This window comes from Zalophus californianus, chromosome 8, assembly GCF_009762305.2.
Source record: "Zalophus californianus isolate mZalCal1 chromosome 8, mZalCal1.pri.v2, whole genome shotgun sequence".
Taxonomy (NCBI): Eukaryota; Metazoa; Chordata; class Mammalia; order Carnivora; family Otariidae; genus Zalophus; species Zalophus californianus.
In genome coordinates, this window is record NC_045602.1 from 94,665,619 (window position 1) to 94,685,034 (window position 19,416).

Consider the following 19,416-nt stretch of genomic DNA (forward strand, 5'->3'; position numbering starts at 1 on the left):
ATTCTCTTTAAGATTAAGAGTGAGGCAAGGGTGCAGTCTCTCACTACTTCTGTCCTACCTTTTACTGCAAAGCTTAGCCACTGTAGCAAATAAGAAAAAGAAATAAAAGCTACAAAGATTGGAAAAGAGGAAACAAATTATCATTAATTGCAAATAATATAATTTTTCTGTGTGGAAAATCTAAAACAATATATGAGGAAATGATGTGAATAAATAAGAGAGTTTAGCAAATTTGCAGAATGTGAAGCCATACAAAAAGTGCATTTCTATGCACTATATAGCAGCAATCAATAAGCAAATTGTTATTTATAACAGCAATAAAAATATAAAGCACTTTGGGTTATATCAAACAAAAATTTTGCAAGCCATCATGGAGAAAATTTTAAATCTTTATTGAAAGATACTAAAGACACCTAAATAAACCAAGACCTATACTATGTTATATCATAACATATGGGCTTAATATCAAAGATGTCAGTTCTCGCCGAACTGATCTAAGGTTCAGTGCATTTCTTATCAAATCCAGTGGGGCTTTTCATGGAGCTTCACAAGTGTACTATAAAACTATTGGAAGAGGAAAGGGACAAAAATGCCCAAGACACCATGAAGAAGATGAACAGATTACATTAAAATTAAGAATTTCATTTTAATTCTGTTAACTGACACCATAAAGTGAAAAGACGAGGCTCAAAGTGTTAAAAATATATAACTAACATGAGTGTGTATCGAGAGTATATAAATAACTCCTGTGAATAAGACGACAACCCATAAGAAAAATGGACAACTGTCATAAACGGGAGTTTCCCAGAAACGATCACAAATGGCCCATGAACAAATGAAAAGACACTGAGTTGTGTTACTAGGCAGGGCAGGGAAATTAAAACCACAGGAGGATACCTTTCCACACCACCAGAATGACCACATTTTTGAGTCCAACAGTGCCACAGGTGGACCGGGCTCTGGAGGCGTTCTCCAGCCCCTCCTAGTACACCTACTTTGGGGAAAATTTCAGCACCTCCTAGTACACCCAAGAGAAGTCCTCACACATGAGTGTGCCCAAAGTGTCCATAGCATTGTTTGTGATGGCACCGAGCTGGGAACAAGTTAAACATCAATCAGTCGAACAGACAAATGAGCTGTGACAGTAATATGAGGGAATATTATACAGCAGGGTAAACAAATGTGTGAGAGGGAGCATTGACCTTTTCTACCCAGCCACGGAATTGACTCAAAAGTAAGAAAAACAAATTAATTTATTATTTAGGAAATCATATCTATGTGGTACACTTCTAAAACAAGGGTTGGCCTGGCGCTTGCTTTGGTATAAAGTTTTATTGGGACACAGCCACATCCATTTGCTTATATATGGTCTGTGGCTGTGTTCATACTACAACAGTAGAACTGAATACTTGTGATGAGGTTGTATGGCCCACAGAGTTGAAAATATTTACTATGGGCCCTTTATAGAGAAAGTTTGCTGATCCCTGCTTTATAGGAAAGAAAGGGAATGATTAACCAATCCTCATGTTAGTTGTTAACTTCCAAGGACACAGACCAGGTGTGATGAAAGAGGGCTTCTAACATCCTGAAGTAAGGAATCCTTTTTTAAAAAAAAAAAAATATTTTTTTCTTTTATTTGAGAGAGAGAGTGTGTGAGTATGAGCACAAGTGGGAGGAGCAGAGGGAGAGAGAATCTCAAGCAGACTTCCCCCTTAGCGCGGAGACCAACACGGGCTCAATCTGTCAACCCTGAGATCATGGCCTGACCAGAAATCAGGAGTTGGATGCTTAGACAACTGTGCTACCCAGGCGCCCCCAGGAATCCTTTCTTAAGAAAGGTGGGATGGCTGGGGTGCTTGGGTGGCTCAGCTGGTTAAGCGTCTGCCTTCAGCTCAGGTCATGGTCCCAGGACGTCCTGGGATCGAGCCCCCGTCAGGCTCTCTGCTCGGTGGGGAGTCTGCTTCTCCCTCTCCTTCTGCCCCTCCCCCTGCTACGCTCTCTCTCTCTCAAATAAATAAATAAAACCTTAAAAAAAAAAAAGGTGGGAGGGACACAGAATTCTAGTATTATTATCCCTTAAAGTGTACATATATGTTTTACATACTTTTTTGTTTGTATGATGTATTCTACAATTTAAACATAGTTTTTAAAGATTTCATTTGTTTATTTATTTATTTATTTATTTATTTATTTATTTGAGAGAGAGAGAGAGAGAAAGAGAGCATGAGCAGGGGCTGGGGGGAGATGGGGAGGGGGGAGTAGACTCCTCACTGAGCATGGAGCCCAACTCAGAACTCGATCCCAGGACCCTGAGATCATGACCTGAGCCGAAGGCAGACACTTAACCAACTGAGCCACCCAGATGCTCCAATTTAAACATATTTTTAAGAGGAAAGAGAGATTGCTCCTGATCCTAGCAGTCACCACCTTGGGTACTGAGAACTCTAGAATTCTATGTCCTACATCTGTATCTAATACTGACTTTGTCATTATCTTGTTTTGTGCAGAGAAGGAAGTTCTCCTCACCTTTCTAAGCAAGAGACTGTGTCCAGGAATAGCTTTCTACTCTAAAATTCTAGCCCTCCCAGGGGTATAGGATGAAAAAGTTTCTTAGCATTTAAAAAGACAGAGGCACAGATCACCCAGTCTAACCACCACCCCGCCATTCAGAATTCCCTTAACAATGTCTTATACAAATGGCCTCCCCCTTTGCTTAAGCACATGCTAGGAGGAAGGCTGGGGTCACAAATAGCCTGTCTGTGGTTGTGGAATTCCCACCAGGACCAAGAGCTTCCATATCCTGCTCCCAAATCTCTCTCTTCAATTTCTGACTACTCTTAGCAGCCCCATGTTGAAAGGGACTTGAATATCATCTCATCTGGGCGTGTCTGTGGTGTGGAGGCTGTGCTTGGATGCATCTGGGATCCAGGCCTGTGTGTGGCCATGGGGACGATATGTGGACACGTCAAGAGTCCATGCACTTCTCCATGTGACCCTCCACTCTCAGGCCAATGCTAGTGGTCAGATACTCTGTTATCTTAGAATAAAATTTCTGCCACTCTAGCCTCTCCCATGGGTTCCCGTTTGGCTTTCTGGTTCATCACAAAACACATCCCTCATTCACAAGACATTATAAATGTTTGCATAGTCTTAGTAAAGTAAGTGTAATGTTCAACTTACCTGTAGAGATCTGGGATCAGCTTGTCCTTGTACCGAGCACATAGGTTGTTGAGAAGTTGCTCATGCTGGCCAAATAGGCGGATGTAGTTGGAGGCAGGGAAAGGCTCTTTAGAAAGGCACGTGATGGTTTCCACCATTTTATACTTGTTGATATGTATTCGGAAGTAAGTCCCATTTTTTGCATTACCTGTTACTATTTCTAAACCCTGGTGGGGGGTGGGGAGTGTGTGTGGGGAAAATCAGAAAAAAACAACATTAGAAACATTTCTGGACTTTGGGAACTTTATCATAGCAATTTATTTTTCATATGTAACAGACAGGTTACATCTTACATCTTACGTTGCAAATGACAGTAATAGATATTGACTAAACTCAACAGAAGCTAACCCTGTGTCAGCTACCACATACTGGACTTAATGACCAAATGTTCCTCAGGATATTTTAAACTGATTGCATTGTTCCACGTTTCCAAATCAGTTGCTAGGTTACAACCAATTCTCTGCTATTCAATACCTCGCACAGCTAGTACAAGGAACTGGGTTTATTCTCTTCTGTGAGGTGTGTTAAGATTGTTAATTTTTAAAATTTTTTTCACAGCACCGTTTTTGAGAGTAACTTCCTAGTCAACAGTGGTCAGAAAGAATGTCAGGTTTTTTAAAAACGTTTATGTTGGGGAGGCTCAGCTGTTTGGTCAGGTCTGTTCCCAGGAAGAAGGTTCAAGTTCACGGGCAGGAAGTACACATGCACGTGCTGAAGGCTACTTGTTAGTTTGTAAGTTGTCAAAGTTGCGGATGCATGGCTTTGTGTCCCCTAGAAGTTGGTTAAAACTGCCACATGAACCCACATGGAAAGGGAAGATGCTGCTCGATAAATCCCATGTCACAATCACTTTTTCTATTTCAGCCCCTAACAGCTACTGATCTACCAACCGGAGACACGCACCCCACCAGCTCAGGCAACCAAACTGAGAACCTTCAGTGGAAAAACATGGTGCTGTTGGTAGCAGCTGAATGTGCACTTTGCCCCTAGACTCTGAACTTAGTACACAGTTACATTCAATAAAACTTTCCTGAAAGCATATAGATTTAAGCTTTTGCTCTGCACATCAATGTGGCATTTTAGAAATCCAAGGCAAGTTGGACTACACTGATCCCAAACATTTACTTAGTCCTGGACATCCCCTGTGGATTTTGTCTAAACAAGGACACATGGTTTAAATGAATTTTTAAATAAATTAAAACAACTGGTGGGTGTTTGGGCATCACATGGCAAGCCCTAGGGAGGAATCAGCCAATGGAAAGGGCACATGGTGAGTTATACAGAAGGGATGTCAGGTAAACCCTGGGCTAACCCCATGTATGTGTGTGAAACTGGGTACCTGGGGGTCAGGGAGAGAGCAGATATGGCTTAGGAAAGGCACTGGGGTGGCACCTCGAGGGAGGTGCAAGGCATCCATCACTCACAGAGATGGATGGATACAGACAGGAAATCTACCTCCATAGCAACACGGAAGGCATCAGCTAACAGGACAACAGTACATCCACACAATGGGATGCAACACATCCAACAAAGATCATTGGGAAACTATATTCCACAACAGGAAAATATGTTTACAGTACATTTGATACTATTGAAGTATAGTTTAAAAAGTTATATTTTATAACTTATACAGTATCGTTCTATTTTTATAAACATACACAGTATCATTCTATTTGTTTTCTATCAACAGTTTAACTGTTCAAGTGGTCAATTTCTGTGGTTGACTGATGAGGTCACTGTTAGTATTTCTCTTTCTGCTCATTTGACTACCCGTCCTTTCTATTTTTTAAAAATGACTATCACTTCTAACATGATAAAAAGTTATTCTTAAATACAGTGGCTGTGTTGTGGCAAGGAATCAGACAGGGAGAGAGAGAAAGAGAAATGAAACAGAGCAGAAGGAGCAAGGGAGAAGGAAGGAGGGAAGGAGGGACCCTGGAAGGGAGGAGTTGGATGCAGAAGAGTGGGGCTTGTCTGAACTCAAGAAGAGTCTGGAAAAGGCTGGGCCTGAGCCACTGGCTGTAGACGGCCTGCTCTCCGTATCCGATCATAGCCCTCACCCTCTGCTCCTGCGCAAGTATTTCTCTAGTCCTAGATAGCCCCACAGACTTTTTTCCATCGGGTGTGTTTCCTCAAGTCTTGACTTCTCAGACTGAGCAACGATCTCCCAGAATGGGGGCGTGTGACATCACAGGGTCAGCTTTACCTGGCAGCCCACTGTAGCAAAGGCTATTTCTGAATTAAATATACAAGGCGCTATGAGAGTGAAGAATGTGCCCACCACCTGTGTTCCTAAGATTAAATATAAGACTTTAAAGACCATTTGAGTTTGGCAATCGCAGCTTTAGGCTTAGCTGCCTCCCTTCCACCCCAGCGGTGGGAAGTGAACTTTTTTCTCAGGAGAGGTGCCTAGGTGAAAGTCGAGTGAGTCTCTGAGGAGGGGCTGCTCCCTGGCCTCGGTGGTAGGGCAGCTGTGGGGTCCAGGAGAGGGGCCACTGCCAAGAGCTCCGGCATAGATTTAGTGCCAGGTGTCCCCAGGGCTCACTGGAGGGCAGAGTCCACAACCCCACAAGGTCTTGGTCCCTCCACCTTCTCTTTAAGATTTCTTTAAGCTAAGGGATTAAGGAAGGAAACCCAGGCATCAAAGGGGCATACCCTGTGAACCACCCATATGACAGACTGTGACTTTGCAAAGCATTTCACTTCTGCTCATGAGGACTCTTAGTTTAGGGGGACTGATTTGGCCAAGGCTGAGCACCTCAACACAAGGACCACAGTAACTTAGTTGGTGGTGTCTTGACAAGTTTTTGCAGAGCTGAAGTTGCTCCACAGGAGGGTGATAGAGTCAGCATCGTTTTCAATGATTTCTTGTCATGGTATCTGTTGGGGGTTGTTTGGTCTTATTTTTTAATTTAAAGATTGAATGACAATCTTTGGGTTGCCTCTGTATGTCTTCGCACATTATAGCTATGAGGGCTTTAAGAGGGCAGAAAGCAGCCATACTGTAGTGGAACAAAATGACCATGCTGTGCTATGAGAGCTAATCTCAACTATGGAAGTAATTTTGTCCATTTTAATGAGATCTGGCACTGTGTTAGCATAACCAGGGGGCTGTTCTGGGAATGTGGAATGCATTGAAATATTTTTCATTGACATTAAAGACAAGCCATCTACAGATGGGCTTCTCAGACACAAATTACTCTGATAGGGCCAGGCAGACTTATCTGAATTTCCTAGGTCATTCCTAGTCACAGTTACTGACAGACTAGGAAAATCCAGTGAAGTCCAGAACTCTTTCTGCCTATCGTCACAGAAAATCACTCCACAAAAGGATGGCTTGAGGCAGCTTCCAGCCCTGCCACCCCATAAGGCATTTTGAGGTAATGATGATGATTTCATACACTTTCCAATTTTGTGGGATGTGTCTAGTTGCTTCCTTTATTGTTAGGAAATGTGGATCTTTTTTTTTTTTTTGAAGCGTGGATCTTGAATTTAAGATTTTGGCGGAGTAACTGGTTCTGGTGTAGTATTTTTCCCCCTTCCTTTTTCCTGAATACAATTATCCTTTTGAGTTCTTTATGATTTTGACAAAGGTTGGAAGATGGCTCTGGAATTCATGCCAAATGGAAGACACAGGAGTAATCAGACTTGGTGTGCAAGAAATCAAGTCCCCAGCTCTCGTGATGAACACACAATTTTAAAATTTGATGGTATCCAAGGCAGAATTTGTTGTGACAAATTTCTTTATTCCATGGTGTATAAGCCAACAAAGCATGTGGACTGGAATCTGTAAATTAGTTTATTATGTAGGGGTCCCCTTTCTTCTTTTTGTCAGGTTACCTCTCAGAGAGCTCATGAATTACTAAAGTGTCTTCTTACTTAAATATTCCAATTAGTGAGTGCTATAAAAGTCTGGTAAAATTCATCTGCACTACATTTATTGTAAGAATAGCAATTCATTTCTCTAGTGAAATATTGTTCGATGGGCTCCATTCTCAATCAATTGGTTATATTTAGGTGACTGCCTGACCATTTTGGCAACAATTTTACTTAATCAAATTAATTCCAACCCCAAAAGATTGCCATGGAACCATCCTACATTTTTTTTCTTGGAGAATAAAATGGAAAAAATCTGTTTAGATCTTCTGTACTAATTAAAAAGGAAGCCCACCTGGCAAAATGGTTAATTAAAGTCAGGGGTCCTGTTTCAAACACTGTCATAGCACCAGCCAAAGAATCTATTTAAGTTGCATTCTTATTAAAACTCATTATCTTTTTTAAAAAATCCCTTTTTAAGGGGGTTTTTATTAAAAACCTCCTCCGACTTTATTCAGAGAGAGGGCCAGGGGTTCATAAATAAATCACACTGCATTGAGGAAATCACACAGTGTCCTTGAAGAATCTGGTTCTGTCTGAAACCAAGTCCAATATTTTCTAGCTCTTGAACCTAATATTTGAGTCCAGTTATTTATCTCCGATGACCAAAGTGCTCAGCCTCTGAACACAACATCTGGGCTTCATCCTATCTATCTAATGCCCCACGTCATCGGTAGCAGATTGTATTTTCCAAAGATGGCCACAACAATGTCCCCCATCCCACATACTCATCTGCAATATGACCTTGACACTCTTCCCATTGAGATATGATCTCTATGTCCTCTCTTCGTCAATCCCGGTAGTCTGTGATTGCTTCAACAGATGGTGTGGGGAAGTGACACTGTGTGACTGTGGTCATAAGAGGCACTGCCACTCCACTTGCACTCAGAGCCCTGAGCCATCACATAAGAAGTCTGACTACTCTGAGGCTACCGTGCTGTGAGGAAGCCCAGGCAACCAGGATAGCACAGGTGTGATGCTCTGGTCAGCACTCCCCGTGACTGAGTCCTCCCAGCCCAGGTGAGTACAAGCCTTCAGAGGATCTGCCCACTGAGTCACAACAAATCTTCCAGTCTTCCCAGCTGAGGCTCCAGACACCGTGGGGTGGAAAGCCATTCCCGCTGTGTCCTGTCCAAATTCCTGACCCACAGAATCTGTGAGCAGAATCAAATGGCCATTTCATGTTGCTAAATTCTATTATACTGCAATAGACAGCATAACACTATTCTCTATGATCTTTTCTTTATTTGCAAGAAAATCTGGAATCAGACCATGTATACAGGATACACCTAAAAGAATCTGGCAGAAACCCAACGGAAATAAGTTTTAAATACATAACATCTATCCTTCCCCTGCAAGAACCAGGTTTCATTATTTATCTGGAACTGTAATTGACAACATCCACCACTGACTAATTACCTGTTTTGTTCCTTAAAGGCACTGTTACTTTATTTGTGATCCCTAATAGGACCAGAAATACAGAGAAGTTGGTAACTTGCTAAAGTCCAGGGGAAGTACAAGGAAGAGTGGGGATTCTGATTTCCAGAAGGGAGAAAGATGAGAGGCAAATAGCCTGTGCCATTTTGAGTCTACCTCCCTTAAAGGAATTTTCTAACAGCTTCTACTTACATCTCATTGGCCAAAACCTGCCACAAGGCTAACCCTATTCTCAAGGAAATCTGGGAAATGTGTTTATTTTACATTGGTCAGCCTGTTAAATATTCAGGATAAGAAAATAGGCAACTTACACTGGGCACCTGGGTGGCTCAGCCGTTAAGTGTCTGCCTTCGGCTCAAGTCAGGATCCCAGGGTCCTGGAATTGAGCCCTGCATTGGGCTCCCTGCTCAGTGGGAAGCCTGCTTCTCCCTCTCCTACTCCCTCTGCTTGTGTTCCTGCTCTTGCTATCTTTCTCTCTGTCAAATAAATAAATAAAATCTTTAAAAAAAAAGAAAATAGGCAACTTAGTGTCTGCCTCACTGACAAAAAAGCAAACATGACACATCAGAAAGGCCACCCCCAAATGACAGCAAACACCAGTTTGGGACCATCTGCCAGATGATCTAATCTGAGGAGGTTGCCGACTGACCAACCACACTGCGTCCTTTCTAGTTACCTTGAACCCCGGGGGTATCCCACCCCACAGCTTCTACTTTTCCTGGATGGCCCTTCCAGGGTAATTCAGGCAGAGTGGGAGAACAATGGGCTCTGGATAGACATCCCAGACCCTAAGCAATGTATTTGTACATTGCCACAAAAGTGGTTAGTTACCTCTTGGTGCATCACAGATTACCTCAAAACTTAGCAACTTACTGTCCTTCAGCAGGCGAATGGATAAATAATTTGTGTTCTATCCAGACAATGGAATATTATTCAGCACTAAAAGGAAATTCCTTATCAAGCCATAAAAAGACATGGAGGAAACAAAGGCACATTACTAAGTGAAAGCAGCAATCTGAAATCATACTGTATGAGTCCAACTATATGACATTCTGGAAAAGGCAAAACTATAGAGACGGTGAAAAGATCAATGGTTGCCGGAGGTTGTGGGGAGGGAAAGATGAATAGGCACAGAACATAGGAATTTTAGAGCCATGAAACTACTCTGTATGACAATGTAATGGTGGACACATCATTATACATTTGCCCAAACACATAGAATGTTTAACATCAAGAGTGAACCCTAAAGTAAACTGTGGACTTTGGGTGACAATAAGGTGTTGATGTAAATTCATCCATGGTAACAAATATACCACTCTGGTGGGGGTGTTGATCACTGAAGAGGTTATGTGTAAATGGAGATGGGGTACCTGGGAAATCTTGGTACTTTCCTCTCCATTTTGCTGTGAACCTAAGCCTGCTCTAGAAAATATTCTATTAAAAAATACTTAATGTCTTAAAACAACAATAAACTATTACCTCAATGTTTGGGAGTCAGAAATTAGGAGCAGCTTAGCTTGGGGGACTCTGGCTCAAGGTCTCCTATAGGTTTATAGTAAAGATGTCTGCTGGGGCCACATCATCTGAAGCCTTGACTGGGGCTGGAGGCTCCACGTCCAAGGCAGCTCCCTCACATGACTGATAAATTGCTAATGGCTGGTACAGGAATCCTCAATTCCTTACCACATAGGCCTCTCCAATTGGTGGCCTGGGTGACCTCACCACACGGCAGTAAGTGATCCAGGAGGGTGCAATTTGGAGCTGTAATACCTTTCATGACTTAGCCTTAGAAGTCACACACTGTCATTTCCATAATATCCTGCCCTATTTCATGTGGGAGGGGACCACACAAGGGCAAGAATACCAAAGGGCAAGAATCATGGGGCCATCTTGGGAGCTGGCTACCACAGTGGTTTTTCTGATGAACCAGTACATTATACTAAAGACTCTGAATAGAGAATTTCATCCCCCTGTAAACAAAGTGTTATATTTGAAAGTAAAATGAAATTCAGGAATAATACTTACAAAATTAGGCTGGGCCATTTGTACCTCTAAGGGAGTTGGAATGGCAGGTTTGGCAATATGCAGATAATGGTAAGACCCAGGAAGAATGCCTCCTATAGGAAATGGCAGATTTTCCAGATTTTAATTTAGTTGTTAATGAAGTGGTAATGGAGTTTATATATCTGTATATAGCACATAGGACATAGGCTAAACAGAGATGCCTACCATGGTGTATACTACTCAAACTATCCCCCTAAAGTACTAGTATTAGCAAGAAACTCCCTGAGATTGATGTTATTTAACAAAATCAATGTGAATGTGCCACTATAGCCCATAATATAGCCAGCAATGCCCCAGGAAGACGTGCCAACCCAATCCTGGGTATACTGTGATTTCCCATAACCCCCGGCACTCTAACCTATGCCTGCCAAAGCCAGACCAAGACCTACGGAGGCCTTAAATGTTGCAGTGATATTCTCATTCCCTGTCACTCTTTCACTATGTAACCAAAATATTAAAGTGGATGTTATTAAGGAAAATCAACAAAGTTCTTGTTCAATACTTTAGAAAATTATCATTATGAAATCCTTACTCTTTCTAGCTTGTCCCATAGTATGAGCTTGATCTAATTCTGGTCTTTGACACCCATCACTTCTCTTCTTTTCCCATGGCCACCACCTTTCCTAAGTTCTCAATCCAAAGTGAGACACAGAGCAGGATCTATCGGAGTCCATTTAGTTAGGTAGAAAATGACAAGGACTGGTATGCAGGGCTTGTGTCTCTTTATCTCATGTTCTGTTTACTGGGTTAGGGTCCATGGACACCCTAGGGGGTCCATGGATGGCTTTAGAGATTGGTCCATCAACCTCCTGGAAATGAACTTACAATTTTGTAAATATGTGCATTTTGTGGTAGAAGGTCCACAAGATTCAAAGACACTACTTTCAAAGATATGAACATCAGCCAAACACAAAGAAATCCTCTATTACTCATATGATGATCTCCTTAGGGATCAATATGGCTTAGAGGATGAAAGTGGATGTTTTTACAGTTGTGAATGGTTTGGCTTATTCATCTAGATAAGAGGCCAAGGCCTGGGATGCTTGGAAGGGTTTCCTTATCTCTGAGCTTATAGTGAGAACAAAAGTTTAGCAAGATGTCAGGGCATTGCTCCACTAACCAGTTGTGAGTAACCTTTGGGCAAGTTACTGATTGCTCCCAGTCTCTCTTTACATTCCTGTAAAATGGGGACCGCAGTTATGATGTGATCCATACTGCATGCTCAAAATACAAAGGACTACAATAAAATGCCAGGTCCATAATAAATGTTTAAAAATGAGATTGAGCTTTCCTCTGTCTCTGTGCAAATCCACTGAGAGACAGAGGAGCCTCCTCACCAAGCCTAAGACAAACATGGAGGGCTGCCCTAAGCACTGACCCAGATCCAATGTGGCTTCATCAGAGGGAAGAAGGTGGCCTACTACACACCTTGGATCTTGGCTCCCTTGTACATGGGGATGAGTCGGTCAAGATCAGCTGGTGGCTCAGTCACAGGTTCAAGGGTCGGGTCAAAGAGACTGAGCATAGCTGCTGCCAGCTGGAAGCCAATTTCTTTGGAACTGAAGCTGCTATGAGTCCACTCATTTGAGTAATATTTATTGGAGAATTTGGTGAGGGAGCCAGCAGCTCTGATGGCTATGTCATTGGTGTGGAAGTTGGTATCAATCACAAGTCGGCCGTCATAGACAAGACATGCATCATTGAGTGCTTTAAATGTTTCATAATCCACATTCTTCTCACAGAAGCTGAAGAACATCTACAAAGCAAACACTCATGTTATTACTCAGTTATCACTCTTCATTTTACACTCTCAAGAATGTGAATAGTCTGCAGAGCACCTTATTATTGGGGGCATACAAAAAACCAAACCAAAACAACAACAACGTTTACTCTACTAAAATGTCATAATGGTGTGGTGTGTGTGTGTATGGAGAGAGAGACAGACAGATGGACAGACAGAGGGAGAGAGTCTGTCTTTGGTATGAAGAACAAATTAAGATACCTAATATCACTCTTTCTTGTAATCACTCAATTTAGACATCCAGTGGAAAGAAGAATGCCAAGTGATGGAGTATCTCTCAGAAAAGTATTTTTTTTCCCCTGTAAGGAGGTTTACATCCATAGAGACACCACTTTCCCCTCATTTGCCTATATTTTGAATAGCTCTATCTCAGCCTTCTTCTATTTTCCTTTTCTTGTGTCTGACACTTAAGTTTCTCCAGGTTCCTTCTTGGGGTCACCTCATTCAGTCTTGAATCTTCAGATTGCCTTGTTCCTGCCTTTTTAAACCCAGAAAGCCCATCCCTGAAGGATGCCCCAGAAAGGATGAAAGCCCCATCAGCCCCAGTATCTACCAGGTCTGGGCTCCTGCCTTGTTCATTCCTGCCCTGGCATGGAAGACAGTCATTCAGTAAATATTTATGGGGTGCCTAACTTGTGACAGGCACCATGCTATAGAGGCACCCAAAACACCTCTGCACACTCCTTAGAAGTGACCTGTATGCCCCCTCCATTCTCTGCCCAAATTTCAATGCTACCTTGAGCTTATCTGTATTATCTTCTTCCATAGTGATGTTGAAAGTCATTAAGGCAGTCCAAGTTAGTTGTTTTTAAGTTTCCAGTTTCATTGAAATAGTTTAGTCATTTTTATCTTTACCTAAATATAGTTTGCCACCTTATTAAAAGCCTGCTAAAAAATGAACATATGACATGGGTCCTCATCCTTACTGATTGACATCATACTCCCTGCTTCCTTCACATGCCTGCTTTATGCACCTCACTTACCTATTATGTACAGACATTAGCTGTCTTGGGCCAGAGATACTTCTCTTCCATAGCCTTTTCCTATGCCCATGAATGGTGCATGAATGATGAATGATCCTACAGTAGCCACTGGTCATGTGTGACTATATACATTTAAATCTAAATTAATTAAAATTAAACAAAATTAAAAATCCAGATCCTCAATTGTAGTACCTATTTTAAATGCCCAAAAGCTATAATTGGCTAGTAGCTGCCATACTGAACAGCACAGATATGGACAACTTCCATCAGTTCTATTGGACAGCATTGGACTCGGAGCTGTCATCTCTGTGATGTCCTTTGTTCTCCCTCAGGGAGCTCCTAGGGCCTTTGCTCTTTTCCCTGTCTCTATTCATTCAGCCATCTAACCCTATCCCAGTTACTCCCACCCCAGGCAGCTTCTTCAAGTCTCTTTAGAATTTGTTCTGTTTTATAACTCTTACTCAGTGACCACAGGAAAATACATTTTTCTGAGTCTCTCTCTGACTCTGGATCTTTCTGTCTCTCTACTCTTTTTTCTCTCCTCCACTCTGTTCCCATCACTATAAAACTAGATCTCTCACTCATATAAAAATTTGGAAAGCCATTTGATTTAAATTGAAATTATACACGAAAAAGAGTATCATCAACCTCTTGAGTCCTTGAAAATACTCAGGAGCCCCCTTCAGCATCCACACAAAAGTTCTTCTACCTACCCAGTTCTTTCCTAATTAAGTCTACTTTTAATTAAGTTGCATTTTAAATATATTATTTCTTATTTTCCCAGATTTTAAAGATTATTGGTACTGCAATAGTATTATATTGTTTTGGTGTAGGTATTCACAGTTTTGTTACACTGGGGATTTCATAGGAGTTTGTGAACCAGACTGAAAACTGAATAAGTAAATCTAACACAGTTCAAGGGAACATGTGTTCTAAGTTACAAACCTCTCAAGTGCAACACATGCACTCCTTTAATGCCAACTTAACATTACAATACTGGATAAAAATATGAAGTAGAAATATCTGGCCACATTAATGTTGTTCTGAATTAATATTTAAGAGTACTTTTATTTATAATTCTGATTAGGGAGAGCAAAACTCCCTGGTTAGCAAATCAGGAGTCAGTGATCTGATAAACCTCATTCATGATGCATTTACACAAACACTTCCCATGTTAGGCTCGAAGAACTTCTTGGTGAAGAGGATAAACACAGAGTTTATAATTTAATTGGAGAGATGGACACCAACAAAGTCATCACCCTCACAGGCAGAGGATTTCAGACGGTAATGAATGCTGTGTAGAAAAGGGAGGCAGCCAGTGGGAGGCTGGAGCATCTGGTGGGTACCCAGAAGGCACTACCACTGGGCAGAAGGAAGCAAGGTATTAATGTGAGTCCAAAATACCAATTCAAGAGTTCTGTTTCTGGTATAATGGTGTAATCCCCTCAGACTAATCCTCTAACTGATATAACTATAAACTCTGGTCAAAGTACAAAAACTATTACCCAAAGATTCCAATGAGCATTTAAAAGGAGATAGACGGTGTAGGGCAGTAGACACTTGGAACAATGACCAGTATGAGGGTAATTTTCCTTATTTTGGTGGAAAGAGGCTAGACTATAGTCACTTTATATACTAGTAGAAGAATAAAGATGGTAGAAGAAAGAGTCAGCGAACTTGAAGTTACATCAATAGAAATTACTCAATGTGAAGACTAGAGAGAGAAGAAACAAAGAGATTGAAACAAATGAATAGGGCCTTAAAGACCCATGCAACAAGAAAAAGTCTAACAGATATGTGATTGGAGTCCAAGGAGGAGAGGAGAGAAGAATGAAGCAAGAAATAATGGCCAAGACCTTGGTAAAATTTAACAAAAGTTATAAGTGTATGGATTCTAAACAATGAACTCTAACAAGATAATAAATTCAAGAAAAACCATGCTTTGAGACAAAATAAACATGGAACCCCAACAACATCAAGCTGCTGGAAACTAAAGATAAAGAGAAAACTCTAAAAGCATCCAGGGGGAAATGACACACTAAATACAGGGAAATAATGGTTTGAAAGATGACAAATTTCTTTTTTTTTTAATTTTTTATTGTTATGTTAATCACCATACATTACATCATTAGTTTTTCATGTAGTGTTCCATGATTCATTGTTTGTGCATAACACCCAGTGCTCCACGCAGAATGTGCCCTCTTTAATGCCCATCACCAGGCTAACCTATCCCCTCACCCCGCTCCCCTCTAGAACCCTCAGTTTGTTCTTCAGAGTCCATAGTCTCTCATGGTTCGTCTCCCCCTCCGACTTACTCCCCTTCATTCTTCCCCTCCTGCTATCTTCTTCTTATTCTTTTTTCTTAACATATGTTGCATTATTTGTTTCAGAAGTATAGATCTGTGATTCAACAGTCTTGCACAATTCACAGCGCTCACCATAGCACATACCCTACCCAATGTCTATCACCCAGCCACCCCATCCCTCCCACCCCCCACCACTCCAGCAACACTCAGTTTGTTTCCTGATATTAAGAATTCCTCATATCAGTGAGGTCATATGATACATGTCTTTCTCTGATTGACTTATTTCACTCAGCATAATCCCCTCCAGTTCCATCCACATCGTTGCAAATGGCAAAATCTCATTCCTTTTGATGGCTGCATAATATTCCACTGTGTATATATACCACTTCTTCTTTATCCATTCATCTGTCGATGGACATCTTGGCTCTTTCCACAGTTTGGCTATTGTGGACATTGCTGCTATAAACATCGGGGTGCACGTACCCCTTCGGATCCCTACATTTGTATCTTTGTGGTAAATACCCAGTAGTGCAATTGCTGGATCATATGGTAGCTCTATTTTCAACTGTTTGAGGAACCTCCATACTGTTTTCCAGAATGGTTGCACCAGCTTGCATTCCTACCAGCAGTGTAGGAGGGTTCCCCCTTCTCCGCATCCCTGCCAACATTGGTCGCTTCCTGACTTGTTAATTTTAGCCATTCTGACTGGTGTGAGGTGGTAACTCATGGAGGTTTGGATTTGGAATTCCCTGATGCCAAGCGATTTTGAGCACTTTTTCATGTGCCTGTTGGCCATTTGGATGTCTTCTTTGGAAAAATGTCTCTTCATGTCTTCTGCCCTCTTCTTGATTGGATTATTTGTTCTTTGGGTTTTGAGTTTAATAAGTTCTTTATAGATTTTGGATACTAGCCCTTTATCTGATATGTCATTTGCAAATATTTTCTCCCATTCTGTCCGTTGTCTTTTGGTTTTGTGGACTGTTTCTTTTGCTGTGCAAAGCTTTTTATCTTGATGAAATCCCAAGAGTTCATTTTTGCCCTGGCTTCCCTTGCCTTTGGCGATGTTTCTAGGAAGAAGTTGCTGCGGCTGAGGTCAAAGAGGTTGTCACCTGTGTTCTCCTTTAGGACTTTGATGGACTCCTGTCTCACATTTAGGTCTTTCAACCATTTGGAGTCTATTTTTGTGTGTGGTGTAAGGAAATGGTCCAGTTTCATTCTTCTGCATGTGGCTGTCCAATTTTCCCAACACCATTTGTTGAAGAGACTGTCTTTTTTCCACTGGACATTCTTTCCTGCTTTCTCAAAGATGAGTTGACCATAGAGTTGAGGGTCCATTTCTGGGCTCCCTATTCTGTTCCATTGATCTATGCGTCTGTTTTTGTGCCAGTACCATACTGTCTTGATGATGACAGCTTTGTAATAGAGCTGGAAGTCCGGAATTGTGATGCCGCCAGCTTTGCTTTTCTTTTTCAATATTCCTCTGGCTATTCGGGGTCTCTTCTGGTTCCATACAAATTTTAGGATTATTTGTTCCATTTCTTTGAAAAAAGTGGATGGTATTTTGATGGGGATAGCACTGAATGTATAGATTGCTCTAGGTAGCATTGACATCTTCACAATGTTTGTTCTTCCAATCCATGAGCATGGAACGTTTTTCCATTTCTTTGTGTCTTCTTCAATTTCTTTCATGAGTATTTTATAGTTTTCTGAGTACAGATCCTTTGCCTCTTTGGTTAAATTTATTCCTAGGTATCTAATGGTTTTGGGTGCAATTGTAAATGGGATCGACTCCTTGATTTGTCTCTCTTCTGTCTTGTTGTTGGTGTATAGGAATGCCACTTGTTTCTGTGCATTGATTTTATATCCTGCTACTTGACTGAATTCCTGGATGAGTTCTAGCAGTTTTGGGGTGGAGTCTTTTGGGTTTTCCACATACAGTATCACATCATCTGCAAAGAGTGAGAGTTTGACTTCCTCCTTGCCGATTTGGATGCCTTTGATTACTTTTTGTTGTCTGATTGCTGTGGCTAGGACTTCTAATACTATGTTGAATAGCAGTGGTGAGAGTGGACATTCCTGCTGCGTTTCTGACCTTAGGAGAAAGGCTCTCAGCTTTTCCCCATTAAGAATGATATTTGCTGTAGATTTTTCATAGATGGCTTTTATGGTATTGAGATAGGTACCCTCTATCCCTATACTCTGAAGAGTTTTGATCAAGAAAGGATGCTGTACTTTGTCAAATGCTTTTTCTGCATCTATTGAGAGGATCATATGATTCTTGTTCTTTCTTTTGTTAATGTATTGTATTACGTTGACTGATTTGCGGATGTTGAACCAACCTTGCAGCCCAGGGATAAATCCCAGTTGGGCATGGTGAATAATCCTTTTAATGTATTGTTGGATCCTGTTGGCTAGTATTTTGGTGAGAATTTTTGCATCCATGTTCATCAAGGATATTGGTCTGCAATTCTCCTTTTTGATGGGGTCTTTGTCTGGTTTTGGGATCAAAGTAATGGTGGCCTCATAAAATGAGTTTGGAAGTTTTCCTTCCCTTTCTATTTATTGGAACAGTTTCAGGAGAATAGGTATCAATTCTTCTTTAAATGTCCGATAGAATTCCCCTGGGAAGCCGTCTGGCCCTGGGCTTTTCTTTGTTGGGGGATTTTTGATGACTGCTTCAATTTCCTTAGTGGTTATAGGTCTGTTCAGGTGTTCTATTTCTTCCTGGTTCAATTTTGGTAGTTGATACCTCTCTAGGAATGCACCCATTTCTTCCAGGTTATCTTATTTGCTGGCATAGAGTTGCTCATAATATGTTCTTATAATTGTTTGTATTTCTTTGGTGTTGGTTGTGATCTCTCCTCTTTCATTCATGATTTTATTTATTTGGGTCATTTCTCTTTTCTTTTTGATCAGTCTGGCCAGGGGTTTATCAATCTTCTTAATTCTTTCAAAGAACCAGCTCCTAGTTTTGTTGATCTGTTCTACTGTTCTTTTGGTTTCTATTTCATTGATTTCTGCTCTGATCTTTATGATTTCTCTTCTCCTGCTGGGTTTAGGCTTTATTTGCTGTTCTTTCTCTAGCTCCTTTATGTGTAGGGTTAGGTTGTGTATTTGAGACCTTTCTTGTTTCTTGAGAAAGGCTTGTATTGCTAGATACTTTCCTCTCAGGACTGCCTTTGCTGTATCCCAAAGATTTTGAACAGTTGTGTTTTCATTTTCATTGGTTTCCATGAATTTTTTTAATTCTTCTTTAATTTCCTGGTTGACCCATTCATTCTTTAGTAGGATGCTCTTTAGCCTCCATGTATTTGAGTTCTTTCCGACTTTCCTCTTGTGATTGAGTTCTAGTTTCAAAGCATTGTGGTCTGAAAATATGCAGGGAAAGATCCCAATCTTTTGGTACCGGTGGAGACCTGATTTGTGACCTAGGATGTGATCAATTCTGGAGAATGTTCCATGGGCACTAGAGAAGAATGTGTATTCTGTTGTTTGGGATGGAATGTTCTGAATATGTCTGGGAAGTCCATTTGGTCCAGTGTGTCATTTAAAGTCTTTATTTCCTTGTTGATCTTTTGCTTAGATGATCTGTCCATTTCAGTCAGGGGGGTGTTAAAGTCCCCCACTATTATTGTATTGTTGTCAATGTGTTTCTTTGTTTTTGTTATTAATTGCCTTATATAATTGGCTGCTCCCATGTTAGGGGCATAGATATTTACAATTGTTAGAT

At 41.1% G+C, this 19,416-nt stretch overlaps 1 protein-coding gene across 4 annotated transcripts in view; it reads right to left on the reverse strand.

The window, feature by feature from the left end:
• The window catches only part of CFAP61 (cilia and flagella associated protein 61), a 302,051-nt gene that overhangs the window by 50,599 nt on the left and 232,036 nt on the right, over nt 1-19,416 (reverse strand). For 3 of the 4 annotated variants that reach the window (XM_027623975.2, XM_027623973.2, XM_027623974.1), the window contains 3 exons: nt 12,025-12,352; nt 10,558-10,649; nt 3,181-3,386 (listed from right to left, as the gene is read on the reverse strand). In XM_027623975.2, coding sequence (XP_027479776.1) covers nt 3,181-3,386; nt 10,558-10,649; nt 12,025-12,352 — 626 coding nt within the window. Of the gene's footprint in view, nt 1-3,180; nt 3,387-10,557; nt 10,650-12,024; nt 12,353-19,416 lie in introns of those variants that run through there. The other variant, XM_027623978.1, reaches the window with a different exon arrangement.